The following is a 12,662-nucleotide window of genomic DNA, read 5'->3' as shown; positions in this document are numbered from 1 at the left end:
ATTGCATGTTCCCGTTAATATTCACTATTTTGATCAGAAACTTTCATGTTCCCTTAATATTCAATATTTTAATCAGTAACTTTAGGTTCCCGTTAATATTCAATATTGTGATCAGTAACTTCATGTTCCCGTTAATATTCAATATTTTAATCAATAACTTCAGGTTTCAGTTAATATTCAATATTGTGATCAGTAACTTCATGTCCCCGTTAATAAAAAATATTTTAATCAGTAACTTCATGTTCTTGTTAATAAAAAATATTTTAATCAGTAACTTCAGATTTCCGTTAATATTCAATATTGTTCGGTTACGCGAATTTGGATACATTATTTATTTTAAATGAAAATGTTAAAAAAGAAAAAAATTAGATAAATAATTGATTATTTCGTATATAAAATATTTAGATCAATAATAGATTTTTTCCCGTATACCATTTTTGGATTAAAAATATTTAACCATAAATATCATTTCTCGTATGTAAAAATATTTAGATCAATAATAGATTTTTTTTCCGTATACACACTTCATTTTTGTTTAGGTAACATTTACAAAAATATTTAGATCAATATTAAATTTTGTATATAAAAATATTTATTCAATAATAACTTTTTTCCCGTATACCATTTTTGAATAAAAAATATTTGAATCATATATACTATTTTTTGTAAATAATAGATTTTTTTTCGTATACAAATATTATTTTTGTTTAGGTATCATTTACAAAATTATTTGGATCAATATTAAATTTTCGTATATTAAAATATTTAGATCAAAATAATATAGTTTTTCCCGTATACGATTTTTGGATCAAAAAAATTTGATAATAAATACCATTTCTCGTATATAAAAATATTTAGGTCAATAATAGATTTTTCCCGTATACAGACTTCATTTTTGTTTAGGTATCATTTAAAAAAATATTTGGATCCATAATAAATTTCGTATATAAAAATATTTACATTAATAGTAGATTTTTTTCCTGTATACCATTTTTTAATAAAAAATATTTGGATCATAAATAGTATTTTTCGTAAATAATAATACAAATATTATTTTTATTTAGATATCATTTGCAAAAATATTTGGATCAAATATTAAATTTTCGTATAAAAAATATTTAGATCAATAATAGATTTTTCCCTGTATACCATTTTTGTATAAAATATATTTGATCATAAATACTATTTCTCGTATATAAAAATATTTAGATCAATAATAGATTTTTTCCCGTATACAAACCTCATTTTTGTTTAGGAAAATATTTACAAAAATATTTGATCATAAATACTATTTCTCGTATATAAAAATATTTAGATCAATAATAGATTTTTCCCATATACATACCTCATTTTTGTTTAGGCAAATATTTACAAAAATATTTGGATCGATAGTAAATTTCGTATATAAAAATATTTAGATCAATAGTAAATTATTTTCCCGTATACCATTTTGGAATAAAAATATTTGAATTATAAATACAATTTTTTGTAAAAAATAGATTTTTTTCCATATACAAATATTAGTTTTGTTTGGGTGTTATTTACAAAAATATTTGAATTAATATCAAATTTTTGTATATAAAAATATTTAGATCAATAATAGATTTTTTGGCTTATTCCATTTTTGAATAAAAAATATTTGGATAATAAATAACATTTTTCGTATATAAAAATATTTAGATAAATAATAGGTTTTTTTTCCGTATACAAACTTCATTTTTTTTAGGTATCATTTACAAAAATATTTGGATCAATAGTAAATTTTGTATATAAAAATATTTAGATCAATAGTAGATTTTTTCCTGTGTATCATTTTTGAATAAAAAATATTTGGAGCATAAATATAATTTTTCGTAAATAATTAATTTTTTTTATATACAAGTATTATATTTATTTAGGTATCATTTACAAAATATTTGGATCAATATTAAGTTTTCGTATATAAAAATATTTAGATCAACAATAGATTTTTTGAATAAATTTTTCCCGTATATTATTTTTTATTAAAAAATATTTCGATTATAAATATCATTTTTCGTATATAAAAAAAAATGTATATCAATAATAATTTTTTTTGGAAGAAAGAAGTGAGAAAGTGATGAAAGAGAAAAAAAATAGAGAATGAAGAGAGATTTGATAAAATATAAGAGTTGTATTATTTTAATAGTAAAATAAAAACTTTATGGTGCAAAGACCAAAAAACCACAATTTTAATGTGGTGTCAAAAAATCAAATAAGGGTATTTTTGACTTTTCCAGAACCATTACTTTTCTTATATTATAGATTAAGATCCTTTGTTGTCAAGAAAAAAATGTTAACTGCCACTAGTTTTAACGAATACTTCGTGCTTAAATGTTATGCTTGCATTCAATTTATTGGAAAAGTGTGTTATAAACTATAGGTCCACATGAAGAGATGATATTCTGGAAAAGTGTGATGGTGCATTTCTGGATGAGATTAACTTTTATAGATTCGTTATTTTTTATAATCTCCATTATACTTTCATAGAAATCTAATCCTATTTAACTGTTCAGTTGAATTTATAAAGCTTAAAGGGTGGGTTTGAGACAAGGGCATTGCTTGTAGCACCTTAATGGTACCGCGTGACTAGGGCTGTCTTCGGTCTGGTCCGGGTATTTGCTCTCCCGAGTACTGGACTGAAATAGTAATCGTGTAAACCAGAACCGACCGAAATAGTGATGGATTTTTTTTTTTTGGGAACGATACTTTCAGATACTTATCAGGTATTTGGTCCGATCCGGACTGAAATTTGAGTTAGGGGTAAATTATCAATTCTCAATTTTATTGGATATTTGGTTCGGTTCTATTGTTGGATATTGGACAAAAGATTTATCCATTTTCGGATCGAGTAGCATTTCGGTCGGTCTATTGGTCCGGTTCTATTGGACCGGTTCCCAGGTGAATCTCGGGTAAATCGGCCCAAATACAGCCCTACCAGTGACCCGGTGAATAAAGCTTGAAGGGTGGGTTTGAGACAAGGGCATTGCTAGTTTTTGTAGAAAATGGAGTTCTGTCTTGCTTAAAACTTGTTTTGAAGTTGTGAAATAAACAAAGTTATTATAGGGGGAGTTCCGGACTAGTTTTGTGAGAAATGGGGTTGTTTCTTACTTAAAATATTTTTTGAGATGTAATAGGTACTGGAGACGAACTTCTGGAATGATTGAAGGACATTTTTGGGTTTTATTATAGTAGTTGTTCACCATTAAAGATTAGAAGAGGTTCCCCTTAAGACACGACAATAATGGAAAGAAGCGCTTATGTTTAACCGCTAAAGCTTGTTGTATGAAGTAAGCGACTAGTCTCTATTCATGTTAATGGGATGTTATTATGTTTCTAACACTTTAACTATTGGAGGAATGAGTTGGAGAAACATTTGAATTTAAATACACATTTATTATTTGAACAATATTGAGATTAAAAGTCAACTTTTATAAATCTTTTAGGGTCTGTTTAGAAGTTAGTTTTTGGAAAGTTTTGGAGGGGAATGTTTTGGAGAGTTGAGTCTATATTTTAAAATGTATTTGATTTTTTTAAAAAGTTTAAAAAATATAATTTTATATGCTCCAAAGTCTTTCCTTATAAAATCCTCCAAAAACCAACTCGCAAACAGACCTTAGTAAGGATAAATATCCAATTAATAAAAAACAATGACTATAAAAATATTGGGCGAGGGATTTTATTTGATTCAAGGAAGTTAACTTTAACAAGGAAATGTAAATTCCTATGCTGCCAAGAGCGAAGCTCCTACATAGGAAACCAGTATCTCTATCTAACAAAAAAATCTCATCTCTCACAAGATCTCCTCGTTACATAGAGCACTATCCACTTTCCACGTTCATTATATTACAACTGTTGTCAATTACATCTGTTGTCAATTTATAATTTTTTTTGAAAAATATTCTCATTTTATCCTTATAACATATTAACTAATTTATCATTTACTTTTTTACCATTCTCTCACGTTTTCTGAACTTTGAATGATTTTGCACCCCCACATAGGTTTACTGAATAACTATGAGAAAGTCACCTGCTACATTTTTCTTGGCTAAATTACCTGCTGGATCCTTTAAGTTATTTAATTATAACAATGTGGTCTTTTACGTTTTTTTCGCTACAAATAGGTCCTTTATGTTAACTAAAGTCTGCAACGTTGACCTTTTTCACAAAATATCCATTCCAAAAAAGTTGAGTTGGCATAAATAGCGCTAATGTGTCATTTAACTTTGCTCTAATGGGACTAACGAAATTGGTTGGGCCCAAGGCCCATATCCTTGCAATATCTCTCTAACTCATAATTAGACACTTATGTATGATTGTGTGAGTTATATAAACAATTAATTTAAGTGTAAAGAAAATGATGTGGGACTCATGATTTTCTAAAAAAACCTTCAAACTAGCCTCCCTGTGAAACCCGCCTATTCATTAATTTTGTGTGTGTTATTTATGTTTCTGCATATTTATTTTCTGCATAATCACACAGTTTCAAAAGTCTAGTTTAGATGTCATAAAAGGATGTCAAAACATCCGTCTCGACATTAGATCTGTTATTAAGATATCAGTATGAACATGTGTTACTTGTACCAAAGAAATTTCAAGTATTTATAGTTTCTATTCTTTTGATGCGCTGGTTTGTTTTTTATTTTAGAATTGAGTCTGCTTGTTGGAAATTAAAGCAGACGTGTGAACATTATAGGTGAAATGTGCAAATGTTGAGAGACTACGAATAACAACTTGAAGTTACAATTGAGAAATATTAGAGCTTATTTTCAAAAAAGTTTTTATGAAGTTGAGCTCGCGCGCACTAGTCCATTTTATGGTAATATGCATGGATCAGTGTCCCAGACTACTTTGAGACGTAGTGCTGAAGAGTTATTTGGGGTTAATTATGTGGAAACCAACATGCAAATATGTGGGTGTAATCTTAGAATATCTTATGGTTTTACTTGTGCTAGTGAGTTAGGAAGATACACACTTGATCGTATACTGATACCAATAGAGGTTGCTCATGTCTAATGGAGGAAACTAAGCATAAAAGTTAATTTGGAGGTTAATGCAGATGATGGTTCAAAGGTGGATATGAGGTAGTGCAATATATACATTGTCGAAAAGGTTCAGGTTACTAGATATTATTGGGAAAAGAGCATTAAAAAGCAGGGTTTGTGAAAATGCTTACCCCACTATGACTTCAATGTGCTCACCACCTGAAAAATAAAAAATCAAAGGAGGATTAAAGAATAAAAGGAAGAAACCAGTGGATATGAACTTTATAGGGAGCCTTCATATAATGAGTATATTAATCAAGCATCTCAATCTTCAAATAGGCTACATACATCATTATCTCAATCATCTCAGACTTTTAAGAAGTAGTCTCAATCAATGAAGAAATTAACTTCAAATAAACAATTCATTCATCAATTTCCTAATCATATTAGGCCATATATTGAAGATGTATTTAATGTTGCATCAGATGAAAATTATGGATTTTAGAGCCATGGATATAGTGAGGATGGTTGACCTATGGTTCACCGAGACTTGGATAAAGGAATAAGAGAACCAGAAAGATAAAGATTATATGAGAAGTTATTTGAAGATTTATTATTAGAAGTGATAGATCCTTTGATGATATCAACTTTAGGTCCCCAACCACCAAAGAAATAAATGACAATACCACATATAGGTTATTTGATTGTGAATCAGTATAATGTCATTCTCGTCAGTTTAGGTAATCCTTGCATGACATCTTTTTTTTATAAAAGGGAGGACTAAAGAGCCCAAAACAAAACAACTACACGCATAAATCACGGGGAGTAACTTCCCCAACCAAGTCCGACAAATAGGCATGAGCAACCTCCATAGGGAAGCTATTATAGAGAAGAGTACCCTTCTCATGACCAAGGCTAAGATTGGATAAAGCATCCGCTGTCTTGTTATCTTCTCTGTAAATATGAGTAATTTTGACTACCCAATCTCTATTGAGAAGCTGCAACACAGAGTTGAGATAGAACTTGCAAGAGTTTAGGATATGAGCATTCCTATTAATAGCATTGAGGACCACTTTGTTGTCCACTTGGAGAAGAATTATTCGACATCCTTGTTCATAAGCTAAGTGTAGATCAATAAAAACAACTTAGAGTTCAGCTTCAATTATCAAACCCGACCCCATATTATGAGAGAATCCCCCATGCCATTGGCCCGTATGACCTCTTATTGTACCGCCACAACCTGTAGCCAGACTATACTTGACAGTACCATCCGTATTGAGGGCGTATCAATCCTTTTGAGGAGGTCTCCAACAAACCAAATGAGAGACTTTCTTGTGCTTATAAATTTTCCTGTTGAGCCCAATGCTGGTTTTGTAGGCAGTTACATTTATGCTCATGTCTTGCTTCAAATCAGCCCACATAATAAAGTCTTCATTATAAGTCCGTTGGTTCTACCAATACCATAAGCTGTAGCATGCAAAGGCCCAGACGCTACTGCAATTAGAATCCTTGATGCTGAACAGGTTCAAGTTAATCCACTCTTGCAATTCATAACTAAAGAAGGATTCCTTATGCTCATCTTTTACCAGACTGTGCCACAAGGCTTTCGTGTTTTCACAATCACACAAGATATGAAGAATCGTCTCCTCTACCTAATGACAATCAGTACATAATAGATTGCTCAGATGTCTGGAAGCAAGCCAATGATTTGTGATCAATCTATTGTGTTTAACCATCCACATGAAGGTTCTAATTCTTTCGGGGACTTCAAGCTGCCAAATTCTTTTCCAGTCCTTATCTTCTATATCTTGGTCAGTGCATCTCATGTGGTTGTAAGCACTAGAAATTGAAAACAAACCCGTATTATCATGACTAGGAGTGCTATTTGCTTATATCTCTTCAGTGATGTGCTGGGGGAAATGCTATTTAACAAATCCATATTCCAGTCGCCTTGATCATTCAAAAGGTCTATGATATACTTTAATTGAGGTTCACCATTATGCGTATCACAATACTCCTTTTAAGTGGTTCCATCTTGGAGTCAAAATGCCTTCCATAGGTTTATGCACTTTCCATCACCAAATTTCCAATGCACCATGTTGTTCAAATTTGGCCAATTCTTGACAATGTCTTTCCACACACTCGAGTCATGATTCTTGGCTGAAAAATTCGAGAAAATCTTTGTTCTGCCTGCCATATATACCTTGAAGGACTTGACTCCACAAGGCCTGCTCTCCATTGATTAACTTCCAACCAAGGTTGAGAATACAAGATTTGTTCATATTAGTTAGATTTCTAATTCCTAATCCTCCCAAGGTTTTAGGATTAGCTACATAGTCCCACTTGACAGTGTGAACTTTCTTGCCTGAATCAGGTTTCTCCCCAAATAAAAGATCTTTGAGCCTTTTGAATTTCTTTCAGACTTGCCTTAGAAAGAGAATTAGCCATCATAGAGTACGAGGGAAGAGCTTTAATGACAATTTTTTTCCTATAACGAGTTCACATTCATCATTCATCTCCATTTATTGGATTGGTCTTGTAAACCAAAATCATTGATGTGAATATTAATGTTTGTCTTATTTATTTATGTGTGTTAAATTTATTACTTACTTTGATGTAAATATTAATGTTTGTGTTATTTTTCTAATCAGGTAAAAATGAATGGATTAGAAGAAGTTTCGTTCCTCGATAGCAATATCTTGGATGTTAGGATTTGTTTGGACGAATACAACACTGACAACTACTTACGCACGTAGTATCAATTAGTGTTAGCTTAACATGATTCAACGCATGGTTGTTAAAATCGCAATTTAAAACCTAAATTCTATAGATTTCATGTTTCTATGTTTACATTTTGTGTTAAACCGCAATTAAAAATGTTTTTATGTAAAAATGTATATTGGGACGATTTAAAATCATTATGAAATCGATAAAGTCGTGTAAAATTGTTGGATTTTACTTTTTTTTTTATCCGATTTTACCTTTTTTTTAGACAATCTTTTAAATGTTAATTTTTATGATTTGTTGAATAATTTATGTAATTTAATATAAGTTTTATGGTGATTTAGTAATTTTTTGCTTTATAATTTGTGAAATTTTTCAAAAAATCCGATAAAAATTCACTATTCTAAATTGTACAAAATTACAAATGATATGGTAAAATTAAAAACATAGGAGGTATGGGGTGCCAAGTAAATTTTGGGAGTGGCCGGAAAATTTCTCTAAATCAAAATAAGTGAAGGCCCAAAATGGTTAAAATACATAAACACCCTTAAGAACTGTCCTATTTGCGTTTGCATCTCTTTCTCTCTAACCTTTCAAAGTAAGAGACACAGATTCACTTTCATTCCCAAAATCATCACCCAACGCAGCATAAGATGTTCAAAAAGTACGCTTACTCACTCTAAACACATGTATATAAATGCAAAATTACAACTTTCTAGATTTTCATGTCATTCATTCACCATTTGCTTCTGTATTGTTTTTCCTATTTTCTTTTTTCGGAGTTCTGTCACCAATTTCACCATAACCTAAACCCTAAATCCCAAAACATGTATTTAATTGTATCTTATGATCCTGTGGCTTCACCCTGTAATTGTTTATTCAATGCGTATCTTAAGATTCACATCTCCAATTTTTTTTCTTCAGATTTTCATCTGAAGAGGTGTCTGCACAGAATCAAGTGAAGGCTTCAGTTCAACGAAGAATAAGGCAAAGTATTGCGGATGAGGTAATGCCACTTTTTGGGGTTCCTTTTTATTCTTCAAAATATGCATTTTTTTTCTGTTATCTGTGTGACTATTAACCTAACTCACTACAATGCAGTACCCAGGACTTGAACCAGTTTTGGATGATATACTTCCCAAGAAATCCCCTCTTATAGTTGCTAAATGGTTTGTTTCTGATTATCATACTAGTTGCTTTGAGTTTTTTTTTTTGTGTGCTAACTTTTGCTCTTTTTTGTTTTTGTTTTTTTGTTCTTGTAGTCAGAACCATCTCAATCTCGTTGTGGTCAACAATGTGCCTTTGTTTTTCAGCGTTCGTGATGGCCCTTACATGCCTACCTTGCGACTTCTCCATCAATGTAAGCTTCATATTACTTACAATAAGTGGTAGGATCCATGGAATTTTTGGAATTGCATCTAATAGTTTTGCTAGTTATCATGAACAAAAGAGAACATGAAGATCATATGGTTCTTTGTCTATTAGTGATCTCATATTTACTTGTTAGATTCCCCTGAACCTTTGAGAATTGAGAAAACTTTCTTGACTCACAGTCACCCCTATTTGCACTCCTCAAACCTTTTAATCTATGTTGTCAAGAACGCCGTTATAGGGGAATAACATAGCGGTGGTAAGGTTTGGCACGACACTTTTGGCCTACGGGCCGTCGTCGGCAATAGTTGTTACGGCCGCTAATTGCAGCACCAAACCGCCGCTGTCTTTTCTGTTAGGGTGCCAAGGGAAATTCCTCAAATCCTTTTTTAAACCGCTGTCTTTTTTTAAGGGTATAAATCTCAATTCGAAACCTTTAATGGGTAATGTTATGTTCTTCATTGTGTTATGTTTTTGCTCACAAACAATTGTTTAGTTCTTCTTCCTACTTTTTAATCAGTTCGTTCGATTATGTTCTTTGTAGTTTTTATTGCTCTGTGCTTTAGGTTCTTTAGTTATAAAGTATGATGGTGATAGAACCCAGAAAATTAAGATAACAAATGTGTATATATTATGAATGGGAATGGATAAGCTTAAGATCTCTTCAATGGTGGCAAAATAAAGGAAATGATAAACCATCAGAGTCAAAGACTCCTATCCTAGAGCAAAGCTCCTAACCAACTCTAACAATATTTCTCAATGACTCTCCTCATCCTCCAATCCGACTTCTAGTACTCCCTCTCACTAACCACAACACATGGCTCATGACACCTCACTAACTAACTCCCATTGGCCCCACTTTCTTCCAGAATATTCTCAAGTGTCTAAATGTCCTATCAGATGGTCTCCTTAATTTTGTCTATTTTACTATTTCTATCTTTGAGTATTTATGTTTACTTTGTACATTGATTTTTAGACTTTGCAATAGCGGCTATCCTTCTATTAGCTATAGCATTTTAGGAGGGAGGTTGGTGCTACGTGATGCAATCTAGGATTATCAACATAGCTTTTAATCAAGATATTATGTGTTTTGCTGGCACTATTATTAACCCACAGTATAAATAACCTTGGATATAGGGAGATAGAGCTGGAGGGAAGGGGGGAAAACCATTGCTATTGCCTTGGTGGTTCCATTTTCTCACTTTGGTCATTAAAATTCACATCTATCCTCATTTTTAAAATGTAGGGAGGAGTCAGTAACTTATCAATTATCATTTCCTTCCCTATGCTTTGACAACAAGCACTTATGAGACATGGACAGAGTTTTTAGGCTCACATATAGATATTATGCTTCGCAGTTTGTCCTTTCTAATATTGCATGTAAACTATACCATTGTTTTTAACTTTACAGATCCAGATATAATGAAGAAATTACAAGTTGACCGTGGTGCAATAAGATTTGTTTTGGCTGGTGCAAACATAATGTGTCCCGGTCTTACATCTCCTGGGGGTGTTTTGGATGAGGAAGTGGGGGCAGAATGTCCTGTGGTACTTCCTTTATGTTTTGTAGATTGTTTGTAATACACAAAAAGTGAGAATTTTCTAGTGAATTTGTATTAAAACAACACGTATTCTTCTGATTTCAGGCTATCATGGCTGAAGGAAAACAGCATGCCCTTGCCATCGGATTTACAAAAATGTCAGCAAAAGACATGTAAGAAACTTGTCTCATCGCTTGTTTTGTCTAGGCATGATTGTTGAATGAAATGAATATAAATGTTTTCCAGATTAAATGGAGAGTCTTTTAGAAATTTCGGTTCTCACCATTTTACTCTCTGATTGACATTGATGAGATGTCAATAGAAAAATTGGCACAAATAAGTTTCTATGCAATGTTTCATCATCAGCCACAACCTCAATGCAATCAGAGGTGGACCTACTTGTTTAGGCGGGGTGCAACCACACCCTCAAACTATTTTTCAAACTTAGGGCTTATCTGGAAATAGATATAAGTTATGGCTTGCCTAGTTTCGGTTTTGTTGATTTATTGCTGTACTCAAGGAGTTCCACTACTTTCATGGTTTCAGAAAAGCAATCAACAAGGGAATTGGGGTCGACAACTTGCATTATCTCAATGATGGTCTTTGGAAGGTATTGATTGAGATATGATTTCCTTTGTATTCACATCCTTATTATTAAATCAGTATACATAGGGTCATATTTACTAATGTCATTATCTTCATTCTGTTCAACATTGCAGATGGAGAAATTTGATTGAAGATGTTGCAACTTGCAAGAGCTGCAATGCCAACTTAGGGATGCAGTCCTGTTTTCTGGAACTTGATCCAGATTTTAGGGATCATAAGCGAAACTCGTGGTTTATTTATTATACTCGTGTAAACAGTAAAGAAAGTTTTGTTCAAAAGTTGCTCTCTTAGATATTTATGTAGATTTTATGTAACTTGTTGAATACACTGGGTGTTGACAAATACAAAGTTTTGTTTGGTTCTGTGCTCCAGTCTATTGTTAGAACCACACATGAAAGTTTACTCAAACAAGGTGATGCTGTTAGATCTTTCTTCCACCTGCGTACTCCAGAATTATCCTAGACTCCTTGGGAATGTTTCTTCTATTTGATTGGAGTGAAAATTGGGGTAGAAAAAAGTAGATTTACTGCATTTATGCAGATTTTCCTCTCGTGTTTCATATATATTTGAAATTTAGTTGGGTTTGTGTCGTATTACATCCATGTCTTGTGTATCATGTGTGATTTTTAAGTTACAATGTAACATTTATTGTGACCTTTGCTACTAGGGTATGTGTGTAAGTGTAACATTACCAAAAGGCTTTTAATAGGTAAAATGAGTTTCAAAACTTGCATGAACACACTCTCATGTAACTAGGGGTGGGAAACGGGCGCCCTGTTTAGACCTGTCCAGCAAGAGTCCGCAAAAAAAATAAAAATGGGGCGGGCGAGGCAGATTTTACTGAGGGTGTGGGTCTAAAATTTTGCCCTGTCTTCCAAAAAAATCGAGTGCAGAAGCGTTGAAAAGGACGAGTAGTAGTAAGGTGGTTGAGGCTTTGCCCTGTCTTCCAAAAAAATCCAGTGCAGAAGCGTTGAAAAGGACGAGTAGTAGTAAGGTGGTTGAGGCAGACAACATTACTTATTGAAGTGTTCAAACTTCTTAGAGATGGGTATTGAGTGACTCACTAAACTCTTTAATAGAGTGTGAAATACTTATTGAAGTGTTGAAACTTAGAGATGGTTATTGAGTAACTCACTAAACTCTTTAATAGAGTGTGAAAGGAAAGGGCAGAAGGTCTATTTTGGGGGTGGGTCTAGAGCGAAGGAAAGAGATGTGTGGCAGAGGGCAGTTAAGGTGTCGAACGAACATGTTTGAGTATGGATCGTAATTGAGCGAATGATCTGCTCATTAAAAAGTGGTCAGCAAGCGAAGGTCTTGACATGGAAGGATTTTATGAGGTCAAGTCAAATGTCGGGTAAATGGAGAAGAAACACTTTAGTTTCAATTTATAAGAACAATGAGAATATACAAAATTGTG

The 12,662-nt window shown here is 32.4% G+C and overlaps 1 protein-coding gene across 1 annotated transcript; it reads left to right on the top strand.

Moving 5' to 3' along the window:
• The first annotated feature begins 8,278 nt into the window (after positions 1–8,278).
• On the top strand, positions 8,279–11,616 carry LOC131626148 (uncharacterized). The gene is made up of 8 exons (XM_058896975.1): positions 8,279–8,391; positions 8,652–8,733; positions 8,829–8,896; positions 8,990–9,087; positions 10,510–10,646; positions 10,745–10,812; positions 11,186–11,249; positions 11,359–11,616. Exons 1-8 carry the CDS (start codon positions 8,381–8,383, stop codon positions 11,374–11,376), a joined length of 546 nt encoding a protein of 181 aa, XP_058752958.1. The 5' UTR covers positions 8,279–8,380; the 3' UTR covers positions 11,377–11,616.
• Positions 11,617–12,662: the final 1,046 nt, after the last annotated feature.

The sequence above is a fragment of the Vicia villosa genome, unplaced genomic scaffold (assembly GCF_029867415.1).
Source record: "Vicia villosa cultivar HV-30 ecotype Madison, WI unplaced genomic scaffold, Vvil1.0 ctg.000273F_1_1_1, whole genome shotgun sequence".
Classification (NCBI taxonomy): Eukaryota; Viridiplantae; Streptophyta; class Magnoliopsida; order Fabales; family Fabaceae; genus Vicia; species Vicia villosa.
The sequence above is the reverse complement of the archived record's forward strand: the minus strand, read 5'-3'. Positions and strand labels throughout refer to the sequence as shown.

Coding starts and splice junctions, on each gene's coding strand:
- LOC131626148 (XM_058896975.1), top strand. Junction 8,734..8,828: donor GGCAAAGTATTGCGGATGAG/GTAATGCCACTT, acceptor ACTACAATGCAG/TACCCAGGACTTGAACCAGT. Junction 9,088..10,509: donor CTTGCGACTTCTCCATCAAT/GTAAGCTTCATA, acceptor TTAACTTTACAG/ATCCAGATATAATGAAGAAA.